The sequence below is a fragment of the Mesoplodon densirostris genome, chromosome 4 (genome assembly GCF_025265405.1).
Source record: "Mesoplodon densirostris isolate mMesDen1 chromosome 4, mMesDen1 primary haplotype, whole genome shotgun sequence".
NCBI lineage: Eukaryota > Metazoa > Chordata > Mammalia > Artiodactyla > Ziphiidae > Mesoplodon > Mesoplodon densirostris.
In genome coordinates, this window is record NC_082664.1 from 170,205,613 (window position 1) to 170,224,266 (window position 18,654).

The 18,654-nt window shown below is 37.7% G+C and overlaps 1 protein-coding gene across 3 annotated transcripts in view; it reads right to left on the minus strand.

Annotated features, from left to right (window-relative positions):
- Positions 1 to 18,654, minus strand: part of NEBL (nebulette) — a 348,466-nt gene that overhangs the window by 83,827 nt on the left and 245,985 nt on the right. The window contains exon 5 of one of the 3 annotated variants that reach the window (XM_060095441.1): positions 9,497 to 9,607. The exons of the other annotated variants lie outside the window; for them this stretch is intronic. Coding sequence (XP_059951424.1) covers positions 9,497 to 9,607 — 111 coding nt within the window. The remainder of the gene's footprint in view (positions 1 to 9,496; positions 9,608 to 18,654) is intronic. 3 annotated transcript variants of the gene reach the window in all.

Here is an 18,654-nt window from a genome sequence, read left to right on the forward strand (position 1 = left end):
TCAAGTGTAAGAAATGATAATGCATTAAAACTTTCATAAGATCCCTAATGCATTATATGATTTTATTTCAATGAATCATGTATACATACTTCTATTTAAGAGCTTGCGCTGGGACTTCCCTGGTGGTCCAGTGGCTAAGGCTCTGCGCTCCCAATGCAAAGGGCCTGGGTTCAATCCCTGGTTAGGGAACCGAGATCCCGCGTGCCACAACTAAGACCTGACGCAGCCAAATAAATTAATTAATTGAAAAAAAAAAAGAGCTTACATTGGCCTCACCACCAACTACTTTTAAACTATGTTTATAATCATGAACCTGTCTGACAAGTGAACACAGCTTAAATATAATTAGCATAATTTTGGCAAGAACATCTGTTTCCTTCACTACCTGCATTTTCATAGGCTTTACGTTAAGCAATTTTAAGTAGGTTTTGTGCACACCGGTAGCAAAAGAGACAAAAGTAATCTGAAAACTGAGTTATTTTGTTGGGTGAGTTTAAAATCTTCAGGGATTTAAAATAAGCCAATTTTGATTGGCTTCAAAAAGCAACACACTCATCTACAAATGATGGCCAATCAACCTCAGCCTGCACCAAGTTAAACACAAACTGTGTAAACAAAAACAGACTCTCAGGTGAAAACAAACCAAAATTATTACCCACCTACAAGACTAACTGTTTCTAAGTTACTACATTCAGATGAAAGCCGTAGGGGGGAATGCCTTTTTGTTTAGAAAAGAATGAGGGTAAAAATGTAAACCCTTACTTTTTGAAAAGAGCTGCAACCTTTCAGAAATCTATGCTTTACATGGGTTACCTAATTATATGCTGTTCAGCCTAATGGCTGCGTGAAGAGAGGTGAACAGCACAAAGGCGGCGGGAGCGGGACAATGAATAGGGCCCCATCATCCATGTAAATTGCAAATTAGAGGCCAGCATATGTGACTCAAAACAAATATTAAGATTGACATGAGCTGCACATTCAAACAAGCGGACACCACAGAGCCACACAGGAGAAAAGCCCAGGAGCCTGTCTCTACCGATCTCCCAGAATATCAAGGCTTGAGGTTATCCCACAGGAACGGGGGCTTCCTCTGAGGGACACTGAGAGCGGCAAGCTCCTGATTTTCGCTAGCTGAAGGGATGTCTGAACATCGGAAACAAGGTTACCCGAGCAGATTAGTCATCTTCCTCCACCTAACCTGTTACTTAGGGCCAAGGGAAGCTCATCTGACATTTCTCAAATGTCTGCAACATGTGTTTGTTCCCTTCCTCAGGCCGTCACAACTGAGGAAGAATAAAAACGTTACAGTGGGTGGGATAGGGAGGGTGGGAGGGAGGGAGACGCAAGAGGGATGAGATATGGGAACATATGTATATGTGTAGCTGATTCACTTTGTTATAAAGAAGAAACTAACACACCATTGTAAAGCAATTATACTCCAATAAAGATGTTAAAAAAAAAAACAAACGTTACAGTGGAAGAGAGGTTTGTCAGAGGAAGGGCAAACACACATACACTCTTTCTTTTCTGAATAATCCAAACCCTAAATGCTCACTGTGTTGGGACAACGACGACAGACGGGACCCCATTCTCCAGGCAGTCTTCTCAAGACGAGATGGTGTTCTATAAAAAACTGTTTTGAATAAGAAGAAAAACAGAGATTCCTGAAAATCTCTGAAAATTCCTGAAAATCAACCCAGGACAGGTGCAGGCCTGAGGGTCAATGACTGATTTTGCCTCGTTTTATTTAATGTTTTGTTCCTTATCGTGTCCTCAGAGTAAGAGAATGAAAAAGGAGGCAGAGGGAGGATAAGTGAAAGGGGGAGGGAAGAAAGAGGAGAAATAATAATAATAGCAGTAATAATAATTGTCATTTCAGGCCATTTATTATGTACCAGCTACCATATTAAGGACTTAACATTCACTGCTTCACTCACACATTTCTTAAATGTATGACTATAACGATTTATATCCATTAAACCAAGTTCCCTTTATGACTCTTCTATTTCAAATTTTTTCTTAATTTTAAACTAGTTATTCTCACTAATGAACATTAGAATAATCCTAGTAAGTTCCACATAGGAAACAAATGGAATTTTAATGGGCATTGCACTAAACCTACCAAACAATGTAGGGAAAAATGATATCTCAACAAGATTTCAGTCTGTTCACAGGAGAAGGTATATTTCTCCATTTCTTTAAATCTTTTATTTTAGCTTTCAGTGAAGTTTCATCCTTATCTTCTATAGGTCCTATACAGGAAAATACAATCATTATCATATTATTATCATTTTTATACATTTATTTTGCACTCAAGATAAACTGCTTTATCTTTTTAGTAGTATATAATATTTTTGCAAAGACTAGTTATGGTTTCTTCCTCAGGAGCACCTAGAATTATTACTGTATATGCTTGATCTCTTCCTCCCACCTTTTTTTTCCCCACTGAAATTTACTTCCTTGCCCTTTTCCACATATCTGGATCATTTTCCTAAATTATTCCTTTGTAGTAGACATGTGTTAATTTTTTAAAAATCTGCCTAGCAGCATTATTTATTTGGAAACTGCCCCTCCCTCACTCCACGTGATCTAGCGGGGCCATCAAAAGCAGCCTTCCTGCCTAGTGACAGGAGGGACCATGTGACAGGTTGTCCAATCAGATACCCCAACCCTTGGGAAACCATGATTAAATCGAGGGCAGACACATAACCAAGCAAGGCCAGAGTCATTGATGGATCTGAGGCCGGGGGAAAAAGAACAGCTGTCCTTTCCTCTGGGATCAGTTGCTGTGAGGATGATTTAATTTTGGAAACACCAGCCTTGAGACCACCTAGACAGAGTCTGTCTGCAAGTGAAGTCATACAGAAGCAAGCAGAGCCAAGAGATGGGAAGAGAAGGAGAGTCCTCGTGACACTGTGGAGCCTTTGGAGCCAGTTATGCCTGAAGGTAGCTTGAATTTCCCAGTTACCCAAACCAATAAATTCTCGTTTTTCACTTGAGCTAACATGAGATGGATTTCTGTTACTGAACCTAGAAACTCCAAATGCAGCCTCCATTTCATACGTTTTTCTGCAGTGTCAAATCTATTCTTTATTGCCTCCAAGAAAGATTTTAATTTTATCATCTGAAACTAACACAATATTGCAAATCAACTATAGTTAAACTTTTTTTTTTAAGATTTTAATTCTATCGTGGGAGGGAGGGAGACGCAAGAGGGAAGAGATACGGGAACATATGTATATGTATAACTGATTCACTTTGTTAGAAAGCAGAAACTAACACACCATTGTAAAGCAATTATATTCCAATAAAGATGTAAAAAAAAAGATCTTAATTCTATCAAAATCTGTCATTGAATTTCTTCCTTATCTCACCATGTTCACTTTCTCCCTCAGCTTGTATTTTCATCTCATTTCATTGTCTTTTAATCTCAGCTTATGCTCCCCTTATAATCTTTCTACTCCTGTAGAGTAGAAAGGCCACATCTTTTGCATGTATCCTACAGTCATGCCGAGTGTCCCACGTGCCAGGTGCTGTTCTAAACACTTTAAACACATTAATTTCTTAAATCCTTACCCCTCCCTTGCTGTGCTCGATTGTCTGTACTCAACTGGGCTCCATCAACACTCCCTCCCAAGGCTAGAACTAGTTATCCAGAATCCCCTTCCTTGTATTGTTCTCGGTTGGACTTGGCCAAGAAGAAGAACTTTCAATTAGATATTGAAAATGGAAGTGAAATGGCTGCGTTTATTCTTCACGTACAGCCAGACACATCGAGCAAAGGATTCCCAGTGTCTCTGCAGCAAGCTCTTCATGTTTAGACAACAGTGATTTGAGATTCTTCAATAGGTGAGTTAATAAACGAGAGAAAAGCAAAACCTCCACCATGATGGTCCATACAGTGAAATTCAAGCACTTGGAGATGCAGAGATTGAGAGCTGAGGGATGGCAGGCAGGATGGAAGCCACAGACAGATACCTGTGAGGCTAAGGGCAATGTGAGCAGACAGACTAAAAGAAAGCAAATCCAACTGGCCCCGAACTCATTCATTCCCTTTGCTACTCTGGTGAAGGTTAAAATGATCCTTGGTGAGAAGAAACTAGACAGGATAGGTATGTAGGACAGAAGTAAGTAGTGTAAACTGTATTCAGTCACAACCTCAAACATCAGTTCAGTCAGCCTCAAGAAATTCTTCTGTCATCAACTCTTACGTTAGAGAAGCCCTCCAAGTGTCATCAAGTAGTCACTTGGACTGGAAATTCTATCTTAATAAGACTTATTTCTGTTTGGGTATGCTGCATGTAAAAAACAACTAAATCATTAAATCGTAAATATTATTTTTAAAGGAAAATATAAACCTTTGAAATATAAGTAAATGCAGGATCTGATATTCATAAGAAAACAAAATTGTTTTTCAATTTTCTGAACAGTGGAGTAAAATATAGAGCTGTATCTAACACTTTATCATTATTAGCAGTATTATCATTGTTTATAAAAGCATTTGAGAGTTGACAAAAGTTTTTTTATACATGATTTAATTTTATCACCACCACAATCTTGTGAAGAAAGCAGGATAGGTATTACTAACTATTCTGCCTTAGAGATGAACAAAATACTAACATACCTATTTTAATACTAAATTCTAAAAGCACTGTTATTTTAAGTCACATCACGGAATCAAAGAGTCACAAATGTTTTTCCAGTATCATTTAACTGATTTATCCTTAAGATTTCTCTCTGTCTGATGGAATAGAAATTGTCTGCTTATTAGGTTTTTTTTCATATTTACTGGAATATAATTGCTTTACAATGTTGTGTTAGTTTCTGTTGCACAACAAAGTGAATCAGCTATATGTATACATACATCCCCATATCTCCTCCCTCTTGAGCCTCCCTCCCACCCTCCCTAACCCACCCCTCTAGGTGGTCACAAAGCACCGAGCTGATCTCCCTGTGCTATGCAGCAGCTTCCCACCAGCCATCCATTTTACATGTGGTAGTGTATATATGTCGGTGCTACTCTCTCACTTCGTCCCAGCTTACCCTTCACCACGTGTCCTCAAGTCCATTCCCTACATCTGCATCTTTATTCCTGCCCTGCCACTAGGCTCATCAGTACCATTTTTCTAGATTCCGTATATATGTGTTAGCATACGGTATTTGTTTTTCTCTTTCTGACTTACTTCACTCTGTATGACAGACTCTAGGTCCATCCACCTCATTACAAATAACTCAGTTTTGTTCCTTTTTATGGTAGAGTAATATTCCATTGTATATATGTGCCACATCTTCTTTACCCACTCATCTGTCGATGGACATTTAGGTTGCTTTCATGTCCTGGCTATTGTAAATAGTGCTGCAGTGAACTTTGTGGTACATGTATCTTTTTGAATTATGATTTTCTCAGGGTATAAGCCCAGTAGTGGGACTGCTGGGTCATATGGTAGTTCTATTTTTAGTTTTTTAAGGAACCTCCATACTGTTCTCCATAGTGGCTGTATCAATTTACATTCCCACCAACAGTGCAAGAGGGTTCCCTTTTCTCCACACCCTCTCCAGCATTTATTGTTTGTAGATTTTTTGATGATGGCCATTCTGACCGTGGTGGGGTGATACCTCTTTGTGGTTTTGATTTGCATTTCTCTAATGATTAGTGATGTTGAGTATCTCTTCATGTGTTTGTTGGCAATCTGTATGTCTTCTTTGGAGAAATGTCTGTTTAGGTCTTCTGCCCATTTTTGGATTGGACTGTTTGTTTTTTCTGATATTGAGCTGCATGAGCTGCTTGTATATTTTGGAGATTAATCCTTCATCAGTTGCTTCGTTTGCAAATATTTTCTCCCATTTGAGGGTTGTCTTTTCGTCGTTTATGGTTTCCTTTGCTGTGCAAAAGCTTTTAAGTTTCATTAGGTCCCATTTGTTTATTTTTTATTTTATTTCCATTACTCTAGGAGGTGGGTCAAAAAAGATCTTGCTGTGATTTATGTCAAAGAGTGTTCTGCCTATGTTTTCCTCTAAGAGAAAAGTTTTTATTAATGTTAAGAAAGTACATATATCATTCTTGAAAAGAACATTAAGTCTCTGGTTTCCCCTGCTGGATACTTCTTTCTAATACACATTGAACTGATTACCAATATGGCATTTTGGGAACATTTACCACTCTAATTTCATCACAAGTCTATACAGACCACATTATTTATAAAACTTAAAATGGCAGTTTAAAATTTGTTTGACTTGCTTTAGAAGTACTGGACTTCATGTCTCTGATAAGATTCATGAAAACTATTAATGTTACTGGGGTTTTCATTTCAAGCCCATCTTTAGGGGAAACTAACAGGATAGAGTATCTCCAGTTCCTCTAATTACATTAGAAAAAATTTGGCAGGGGTACATCCCTGAAGATACAAAAAAATTTAGATTGGCTCTTTTTAATCATTCTTTGACTGCAGTATCAACAAGATAGGTAGTTATCTGGGTTCAGGAACCTTCTGAATATGCCCTTCTGACCTAAATGCTTCTTAATATAAATTTCATATTGATTTGGCCTTTTTAGAAATTTCATCTAGTTTCATGTTTTGAATTAACTATGATATCACCCTAAACTCTTTTTTTTTAGTATTTTTATTGGAGTATAATTGCTTTACAATGTTGTGTTAGTTTCTGCTGTACAACAAAGTGAATCAGCTATATGTATCACCCTAAACTCTTAAACCACCCTTTAAAACTGAAGGAGGACCAAACAGAACTAATATTTTATGGACTGGCTCTTCTACAGAGCCCTTTACATATCATATCTCATTTACCACTTGCAAGAGCCCTGTGAGATGGGTATCACTGCCCAACTTTACAGATGAAAAAAAAAAAAAAAACAGATTTGGAGACATCTGTAAGTTGTCCAAGGTCATCCAGGCAACATGTGGCAAAGGAAGCATTTTAACCCTGGCCCGACTCCCAACTCCTTTTCTATCATATGTGACAGTGGAGGATATTATGAGAAATAATTTTTTCCTGTTCCATGATCATCGAATTTGGGGTGAAAGAAGAGACTACTGCCCCCACAGTACTCTTCCCCTTGGAACTCTCAGTTATTCAGAGGTGGAAATTCAGTTGGCCAGTCAGAAAGGATCCTCACCCCCACCCTGCTTATTCACATCTCCAAAGGCATAAGGGACAGTAAGGTTCTGAAAGAAAAATGATTCCTTTTGGCCCATTGATGATTGATTCCATTTGGCCCATTGAAAAGTCTGACCAAAAAGGAGGTAGAAATAAAAGCTATTAACTGTAATCATCCCAGTTTCTTGGTTCTCTAACAGATATCAGAAAGCTGACTCGATTTTGGTGGAAACATAAAAAGATAAGCAAAGATGCTGACAGTGCACTGTTTCTAGGTAAATCAGATGCACACGTGACAACATATTTTATTTTAAATTAAATTAAGTCATTAATAGGCATAGTGCAAAGTGACATTCCGCATCATGAAAAGGTAACCCTATTAGTTAAATTCTCTGCAGATGAATTTCATTCAACTGAAGTCTTCTGGGAGACACGGTTTTGTCTTCCACGGAGATGCTGCAGCCTCACCTACTGAACCAAGAGACGTACTTGCTTTCCTTTGGTTTTCAAGACCCACGTTTAAATTTCATATCTTTGGGACAACAAATGTATTATTCTCAGTGACTTGACTCTAGGGGAATATCAACTACTTCACAGGTAGAATACAAATATCATTCTCCCCTTAAATCTGAGTAAATAGTCTTAAACACTTTCTAAATCCTATTATATGTACAAACTTTGCATGTAAAGGTTGAGCCAAGCAGGCACAGGACTGTAAGTAAATACATCCTTCTCCCATAAGTACACAGTATTGGATGGAGGAGAAAGGGGCTTTATACTCTATTCCCTCAATCCCTCAATCAAAGACTTTTTAAAAGAAAAGGCAGAGTTAAAATAATAACTTCAGCTCTATGATAAGGAACTTCCGTATTTGAATTTCATTGAATTTCAGAGCTCCCCAAGGAGCTGTGTAATGCCAGTCATCTCCCCAGACCACCAGACTGCCTTCGAAGCCTCGCCATCTATGGGAGTTCAAAGTTTCTTCCACTCCAAACAGTGGAAGCTCAGGGTCCAGTTTTTCTTTCTTGCAAATGCACTGGATTCATTGATCTGAATTCTAATGATAACCTATTTTGCCCTACATTTAAAATTTTTCATTTAAAATCTTGACCAATAACCAGTGACCTTCAAGAGGGAGGCAGCTGGGTGTAACGGAAAGAGTGGACTAGGGAGTTCGATTCTTTAGTCTCATTTTCTTCATCTGCAAAATGAGAATCAGTACACGGATTTTGCAAGAACTGGAAATGATCAAAGTCTTGGCATAATCTCTTGTGCGCGGCAGTGCTTGCTAAGTGGTAGTTATTATGATTATGATAGTCAAGTTCTCATAAAGCCTCCTGGTAAAATGGCCTTGCTGGTAACTACAGACATGTGGCTTCTTCATCTCTTATCAATCTTAACCCATTTTAGAAAAGCACTTTTGGTATCGGCATGTGTTTATACATTTGGATTAAAATGTAAAAGCTCACTCAGCTTTTACTTAAGCATTGACCTATTGCAATTTAATATCACATAACTGTTGCCATCCTACAAAGAGACACTGCACAGCTGGGGCTCTGGAGGCCCTGAGGCAGCAAAGCACCATTCAGTAAGACAACTAAGTGGTGGGGCAGAGCCTCTGTGAGATGACAGAGATGTTTCAGGTACTTTTCAAAGAAAGGGAGCTTTTTAACCCAACGAAGGCAAACACTTTCTCTTAACTGATTCTAACCCATAAAGAACCTGACAAACAGTTCCTACATTCCTTCTAGAGAGCAAAGAATTCATGATAAGGAGACAAATAAGCTTCCACTGAAATTTCAGGAAGAAATATTCTTCTAGGCCCCCAAGATAGTAGTGGTAATTGAGCAAACACATGAAGGTTTTGATGTACTTGTTACCTTATAGCCAAAGAATAAATGTGTTTTCTATGGGCTTGTTTCCTCTCTCTTGGCTTCTGCTTCTAAGCCGGCTGTTACGCATCTATTGCTTTCCTACTCCCCTTGGGTCTTAAGTGTGACAATCTGGCCCTTACATGAATTCCAAAAGAAACCACAGTGGGGTACAATCTCACTAGCATCCCAGTTCTTCTGCAATTCTGCACTGTAAACCATGGGAGTAACGCCATCAAGTCAAGGAAGTTCTAGGAATTGCTGTTAAAAACCCAGTTTCCCAGGTCTGCAAGTGCCTGACATTTTGAAGGCATTCTACAAGGTTCTAATAACAATTGACAGAATAATTCAGATGTGCTTCTGACTGAACACAGGGACATAAAAATAAAAGAAACTTTGAAGTTCTTTTTGAACGGGAATGTTGTAACATTTAAACTTCAAAAACATACCCATTAGCCCTGATGTCAGTTAACTACAATTTTCCAGAAAATCATGAGGAATGGCTTGCTTACGTGACTCTGGTGCTTATTCACCTCCATGGCATGTTTGATCTCAGGCGGTTCCTTCATGTGGGCATAATCTGAGAATCCTTTGGCAGCATCGTGCTTCTGCTTGTAAGCAATCTTAAGAAAAACACAAATAATTGTTAGTTTCATTTACAGGTGTATGAAATTTCTTACCTTTTAAATTTCAGTGTTCCGTCTGGATTTCATATAGTTGAATACCACCATTAATGGTCAAATTTGCCTAAGCGTCTATAACAAAATAATATACATAATACTTTAATCTTTGTGCTTCTGTTTAGACTCCTAATTCTAACTCTTTGTCATTTATTTCAAAAGTCTTTGTCCACACACTGAAATCCCAACTCACATTCATCTAGCTTAAATCTCAGCTACGGTTTTGGGAAATCTTCCACATCCAAGAGGTTTTAGGGTCATAAATGTTCAAGGTTTGAAGCTTGGGAAAGCAAATGACAAAACTGGGGAAGTGACTGGATATTTAAAAGTGAATTGTTCATTTTTAATTGATTATTATGATTTTATGGAGGCACAGCTATAATAGAATATAAACCTTATTAAAAGCCCTAAACTTTGGGAGAAAATCTAACAAAATTCTCACATATGTCAAGCCTTGTTCTCTGTTAGGGAAATAAGCATCATAGCAATGCCACCCATCACCACCATATTAAATCTGTCCCACACAGGGATGGAGAGAAGGCATAAGAATAATCAGAAGTACTTCAGAAGTAGAACTAACCAACCTCAACAGAGTTAGAAATTAAAGAAGATCCATAAGACAGCAAATTATCCCCTTACTCTCAGTCTAATGCTATATTATCCTATTTATTTCCTTCACAAGTTTAAATTACTCGGTTTAATTTTTGTAAAATTACTTATTTTCTGTCTTCTCTTACTAGAATATAACTGTCTAGTTCAATAAATGCTCAGAACCCAGAATGCTGCCAGACATAAACTGCAATAAATATTTGCTCAGTGAGTGAAGAAATAGGACCCCAGAAAATATCTGAAGAGATTATAGTCGAAAACTTCCCTAACATGGGAAAGGAAATAGCCACCCAAGTGCAGGAAGAGCAGCAAGTCCCATACAGGATAAACCCAAGGAGAAACACGCCGAGACACATGGTAATCAAATTGGCAAAAATTAAAGACAAAGAAAAATTATTGAAAGCAGCAAGGGAAAAATGACAAATAACATACAAGGGAACTGCCATAAGGTTAACAGCTGATTTCTCAGCAGAAACTCTACAAGCCAGAAGGGAGTGGCAAGATATACTTAGAGCGATGAAGGGGAAGAACCTACAACCAAGATTACTCTACCTGGCAAGGATCTCATTCAGATTCGATGGAGAAATCAAAAGCTTCACAGACAAGCAAAAGCTAAGACAATTCAGCACCACCAAACCAGCTCTACAACAAATGCTAAAGGAACTTCTCTAAGTGGGAAACACAAGGGAAGAAAAGGACCTACAAAAACAAACCCAAAAGAATTAAGAAAATGGTCATAGGAACATACATATCAATAATTACCTTAAACGTGAATGGATTAAATGCTCCAACCAAAAGACACAGGCTTGCTGAATGGATACAAAAACAAGACCCATCTATATGCTGTCTACAAGAGACCCACTTCAGACCTAGGGACACATGCAGACTGAAAGTGAGGGGATGGAAAAAGATATTCCATGCAAATGGAAATCAAAAGAAAGCTGGAGTAGCAGTACTCATATCAGAAAAATAGACTTTAAAAAAAGAATGTTACGGGCCTCCCTGGTGGCGCAAGTGGTTGAGAGTCCGCCTGCCGATGCAGGGGATACGGGTTCGTGCCCCGGTCTGGGAGGATCCCATATGCCGCGGAGCGGCTGGGCCCGTGAGCCATGGCCGCTGAGCCTGCGCGTCCGGAGCCTGCGCGTCCGGAGCCTGTGCTCCGCAACGGGGGAGGCCACAACAGTGAGAGGCCCGCATACCGCAAAAAAAAAAAAAAAAAAAAAAAAAAAAAAAAAAGAATGTGACAAGAGACAAGGGACAATACATAATGATCAGGGGATCAATCCAAGAAGAAGATATAACAATTATAAATATATATGCACCCAACATAGGAGCACCTCAATACATAAGGCAACTGCTAACAGCTATAAAAGAGGAAATCTACAGTAACACAATAATAGTGGGGGACTTTAACACCTCACTTACACCAATGGACAGATCATCCAAAATGAAAATAAATAAGGAAACAAGCTTTAAATGATACAATAGACCAGATATATTTAATTGATATTTAAAGGACATTCCATCCAAAAACTGCAGATTACACTTTCTTCTCAAGTGCGCACGGAACATTCTCCAGGATAGATCACATCTTGGGTCACAAATCAAGCCTCAGTAAATTTAAGAAAATTGAAATCATATCAAGCATCTTTTCTGACCACAATGCTATGAGATTAGAAATGAATTACAGGGAAGAAATGTAAAAAACACAAACACATGGAGGCTAAACAATACATTACTAAATAACCAAGAGATCACTGAAGAAATCAAAGAGGAAATCAAAAAATACCTAGAGACAAATGACAACGAAAACATGATGATCCAAAACCGATGGGATGCAGCAAAAGCAGTTCTAAGAGGGAAGTTTATAGTTATACAAGCCTACCTCAAGAAACAAGAAAAATCTCAAGTAAACAATCTAATCTTACCCCTAAAGGAACTACAGAAAGAAGAACAAACAAAACCCAAAGTTAGCAGAAGGAAAGAAATCATAAAGATCAGAGCAAAAATAAATGAAATAGAAACAAAGAAAACAATAGCAAAGATCAATAAAACTAAAAGCTGGTTCTTTGAGAAGATAACCAAAATTGATAAACCATTAGCCAGACTCTTCAAGAAAAAGAGAGAGGACTCAAATCAATAAAATTAGAAATGAAAAAGGAAAAGTTACAACAGACACCGCAGAAATACAAAGCATCCAAAGAGACTACTACAAGCAACTCTATGCCAATAAACTGGAGAACCTGGAAGAAATGGACAAATTCTTAGAAAGGTATAACCTTCCAAGACTGAACCAGGAAGAAACAGAAAATATGAACAGACCAGTCACAAGTAATGAAATTGAAACTGTGATTAAAAATCTTCCAACAAACAAAAGTCCAGGACTAGATAGCTTCCCAGCTTAATTCTAGCTGTTCTAGAGAACAGCTAACACCCATCCTTCTCAAACTCTTCCAAAAAATTGCAGAGGAAGGAACACTCCCAAACTCATTCTATGAGGCCACCATCACCCTGATACCAAAACCAGACAAAGATACTACAAAAAAAGAAAATTACGGACCAATATCACTGATGAATATAGATGCAAAAATCCTCAACAAAATACTAGCAAACAGAATCCAACAGCACATTAAAAGGATCAGACACATGATCACGTGGGATTTATCCCAGGGATGCAAGGATTCTTCAGTATATGCAAATCAATCAATGTGATATACCATATTGACATACTGAAGAATAAAAACCATATGATCATCTCAATAGATGCAGAAAAAGCTTTTGACAAAATTCAACACCCATTTATGATAAAAACTCTCCGGAAAGTGGGCATAGAGGGAACCTACCTCAACATAATAAAGGCCATATACCACAAACCCTCAGCAAACATCATTCTCAATGGTGAAAAACTGAAAGCATTTCCTCTAAGATCAGGAGCAAGACAAGGATGTCCACTCTCGCCACTATTACTCAACATAGTTTTGGAAGTCCTAGCCATGGCAATCAGAGAAGAAAAAGAAATAAAAAGAATCCAAATTGGAAAAGAAGAAGTAAAACTGTTACTGTTTGCAGATGACATGATACTATATATACAGAATCCTAAAAATGCCACCAGAAAACTACTAGAACTAATCAATGAATTTGGTAAAGTTGCAGGATACAAAATTAATGCACAGAAATCTCTTGCATTCCTATACACTAATGATGAAAAATCTGAAAGAGAAATTAAGGAAACACTCCCATTTACCACTGCAACAAAAAGAATAAAATACCTAGGAATAAACCTACCTAAGGAGACAAAAGACCTGTATGCAGAAAATTATGACACTGATGAAAGAAATTAAAGGTGATATCAACAGATGGAGAGATATACCATGTTCTTGGATTGGAAGAATCAATACTGTGAAAATGACTATACCACCCAAAGCAATCTACAGATGCAATGCAATCCCTATCAAATTACCAATGGCATTTTTTACAGAATTAGAACAAAAAATCTTAAAATTTGTATGGAGACACAAAAGACCCCGAATAGCCAAAGCAGTCTTGAGGGAAACAAACGGAGCTGGAGGAATCAGACTCCCTGACTTCAGACTATACTACAAAGCTACAGTAATGAAGACAATATGGTACTGGCACAAAAACAGAAACATAGATCAATGGAACAAGATAGAAGGACCAGAGATAAACCCACGCACCTATGGTCAACTAATCTATGACAAAGGAGGCAAGGATATACAATGGAGAACAGTCTCTTCAACTAGTGGTGCTGGGAAAACTGGACAACTACATGTAAAACAATGAAATTAGAACACTCCCTAACACCAAACACAAAAATAAACTCAAAATGGATTAGAGACCTAAATGTAAGACTGGACACTATAAAACTCTTGGAGGAAAACATAGGAAGAACACTCTTTGACATAAATCACAGCAAGATCTTTTTTGATCCATCTCCTAGAGTAATGGAAATAAAAACAAAAATAAACAAATGGGACCTAATGAAACTTAAAAGCTTTTGCACAGCAAAGGAAACCATAAACAAGACGAAAAGACAACCCTCAAATGGGAGAAAACATTTGCAAACGAATCAACGGACAAAGGATTAATCTCCAAAATATATAAACAGCTCATGCAGCTCAATATTAAAGAAACAAACAACTCAATCCAAAAATGGGCAGAAGATCTAAATAGACATTTTTCCAAAGAAGACATACAGATAGCCAAGAATCACATGAAAAGCTGTTCAACATCACTAATTATTAGAGAAATGCAAATCAAAACTACAATGAGGTACCACCTCACACCAGTTAGAATGGGCTTCATCAGAAAATCTACAAACAACAAATGCTGGAGAGGGTGTGGAGAAAAGGGAACCCTCTTGCACTGTTGGTGGGAATGTAAATTGATACAGCCACTATGGAGGACAGTATGGAGGTTCCTTAAAAAACTAAAAATAGAATTACCATATGATCCAGCAATCCCACTACTGGGCATATACCCAGAGAAAACCATGATTCAAAAAAGACACATGCACCCCAATGTTCACTGCAGCACTATTTACAACAGCCAGGTCATGGAAGCAACCTAAATGCCCATCAACAGATGAATGGATGAAGAAGATGTGGTACATATATACAATGGAATATTACTCAGCCATAAAAAGGAACGATATTGGGTCATTTGTTGAGACGTGGATGGATCTAGAGACTGTCATACAGAGTGAAGTAAGTCAGAAAGAGAAAAACAAATATCGTATATTAACGCATCTATGTGGAACCCAGAAAAATAGTACAGATGAACCTCTCTGCAGGGTAGAAGTTGAGACACAGATGTAGAGGACAAATGTATGGACACCAAGGGGGGAAAGCCGCAGGGGGGTGGGGATGGTGGTGTGATGAATTGGGTGATTGGGATTGACAGGTGTACACTGATGTGTATAAAATTGATGACTAATAAGAACATACTGTATAAAAAAGTAAATAAAAAAACAAGAATAACTAAATGGATGAGAATAAAACAAGAATAAATTAATGAATTATTTTAAAATTAATTTAAAATATATATATTAGAAGTTTAATAATAAGATATTAAATGGAATTGGAATTACTTGGCACAGAACAAAGGTAACTTAAAAAAGAAAAACTAGAACAGTGGTCACCAAGAACAAAACAAGATCTAATTTTTAATGAAAAAATACAGTTACACTTAAGGGAAAACTTTTTACCAACATGAGCTCCTTGAGAGCTGTGTCCGTATCTTACATATCTTTTAATATCCTGTGCCAGTCATACTGAATGACAGAGAACAGAAATGCAATAAATGTTTAGTGAGTGAATGAATAAATGAGTGTTTTAAACATTCTCATGAGCTTAAACTCCTCATAGGCTTTAATAAGTAGAATTAACCACCCACTTAACTTAGATAATATACTTGTCTAAAGGATTAGAGTGATAAATTTTTAAGTAAAAGCATCCAATCCTACCAAAAAAAAGGGAAAGTCATCTAACACAAATATCAATGTTCAAATCCCTTCTCTGGCTTCCCCCACCGAGCTTTTCTTGAAAACTTCCAGTGAAAGAGAACTCAACCTGGGTATCACAGTCTCTAAATTTTGAAGATACTGATACATAGCTCCTCCTTTAATGAAACTCAAGTCTATCTCCCCAGAGCTGCATCCATTTGGCCATAGGGAAGAATCTGGTTCACAGGACAGAACTCCAAACGTGGGAACACAGCTGTCAGTGGCTTCCATTCCCCGGACCTGTCTGCGTAGATTAAGGTACTGAACCTCTGTACACTCTAAACGCTCTCCGAAGTACAATTCCCACTTTTCCACCTCTTTCTTTTTTTTTTTTTTTTTTTTTTCCTTTTGCGGTATGCGGGCCTCTCACTGTTGTGGCCTCCCCCGTCACGGAGCACAGGCTCCGGACACGCAGGCTCCGGACGCGCAGGCTCAGCGGCCATGGCTCACGGGCCCAGCCGCTTCGCGGCATATGGGATCCTCCCAGACCGGGGCACGAACCCGTATCCCCTGCATCGGCAGGCGGACTCTCAACCACTTGCGCCACCAGGGAGGCCCCCACCTCTTTCTTAAGGTGTCCACAGTATCCCAGATATGGCCTGACCTATCCTAATTAGAATTGTTCAGTTTAATCTAGATTATCATCTCAAATGTGCTATATGCTATTAACACATCCATGGATCACACCATTTTCCTTTTGATCACTGTGTTGAGATTTCTGTCAGCTAATGCCCCTAAGTCTTGTTCACTCCTGCTCAGCCCTGTTCCCACATCTGGTTGACTATTAGGCCTCGCATACAGCACCTCACATTATTCCAGGGATAATTCATCTTGCTAGAGTCTGTCCGTTGACTTAATACATCAGCATATCTAATTCTGATGAACATATCTTTTACATTTTCACCAATTAATTATGTTAAACAGGAAACCTATTAAGAACCTCTACTCAGACTGAGAAAGTCCATTATCTCAGTTTCATTACATTACATATTATAACTTGTGGGAAGGAAGGAGGAGTTTAGTGAGTGGCCAAGTCTCTTAAGCCAAGAAACAACTTCTATGAGATCTGTTGTAAGGAAAAAAAAAAAACTAGCATATGCCTGTCTCCTTTTTGCTGGATGCCTGGTTGATTTTGCATTTTTGACTATGGTACTTGTGAACTTACAAACATAACCAATGCAGCTGATCATTTTGTGGGTTATCATAGAAGTGGTGAGTCATCAAGCACAATTTTAAAAAGCACCCTTTCTTAAAAAGGCTATGTAATTTTCTACTCTCAGCATTAAAATAGTCATTTCATTTATAGCTGCTGCCAAGCATCACTTTAGAATTAAGATTACATCAAATTGGAGGCAGCTGAACTTTATCATATTAATTTTCATCCTTAAAATAGCTAATGGAAAATTATGTCACACTCATAAATTTTCTGATACATTTGATTTCTTAGGATTTGTCATTATTGTGTGGCATTTCCCTAGATTAATACTGTTTCCTTCCAACCTTGTGAATTAGGTTGCTATGGCACTAGATGCCTAATTAGTGGAAGATACTTGCAGTAGTCTTATATCAATTATACGTAAATATGTTTATGCAAATAATATACACATTTATGTTATATATTTCATCTTATATGTTTATATCTCACATATACATATATTTCTGATTTACAGTATATTTCATAACTACTATATAGGTAAATGTACTTTTAATCCCATAACACAGGCAGCCCTGAAGCTCCTGAAACAGGACCTTGTGGCCACTGTAGATAAAAACATAAGCTCTCATACATCTCCTCAGTTCGGATGCCTGAGTAGCCTGTATCACTTCTGTGATAAGGGATTATTTAGTCTCTGCTTGAGACAGCCTTGGTGAGAAGGGTCACAGCACTTCATGGCACAGCCCATCCATTTCCAGAAGATTTCTCTGTGATCTTTGCTTGTAAAATTTTTAATGAGAGTTATCTAACAAAATGGCTTCCTAAAATCTCCACATCTGTCTCGCTCTCTTTTTTTTAAGGCGTTTCTTCCTATCAGCCATTTTCTACCTAGCTAACTTCACCTCATCACTCTAGTTTGAATGTAAGCATCTGAGAATGTTTGCAAATTGATTTTAAGATAAAATTTTGTTCCAATGTCAGAAGTTTAGGATACTTTTCAATAGAAGTTGGAACACAGTTATATTTTAGTATTTGCCTAATACTAATACTCTAATTCAGGTTGGCACAAATCTGATACTATTTGGACAAGGTAAAAGGTTAGTTCTATAATTATCACAGACACTATCAAATAGTTCTACTTTCTTGCCTGTCTTATTAGGCAATTGAGAATTGCAATTTTAACAATAATAAAATAGATTTATGTAAATCTAAAGAAATGTTATTACAATTACATAAATCTTTGAAATAGATACCTTCTTGGGAATCCAGGTTCTTCCTTTCTAACAAGTTCAGTGACTCTAACACTGGGCAGTGCTGCTCCTTGAGAGTACACATATGTCTTCCCTAGGGTGCATATTCTAATGTAAGTGATAACCTATTCTGGAAAAAAAGAGATAGATTCCAAAATGTACAATATGGATTATTTTGTATGTTAAGTTCTATGTGCATATATTTGTGTACTATAGATGTGTTTAGGCCATAAAAATTTGAGAAAAGTTGTGTCCTTCCAAAGCAATTAGGATGTAAATATCTGAAAATCTTACCTTCCCAAGTATAAAAATAAGAAAAGATTGTTTCTTTTCTTTATCGTGTAATTGTTGCTTATTATTATTATTATTGCATAAATGTTGTCAAATATCAAGTGTTGTAATTGCTTGCTTTATAAAGTAGTCCATGTGATCAGCAAGTGGCTGGGTTACCAGA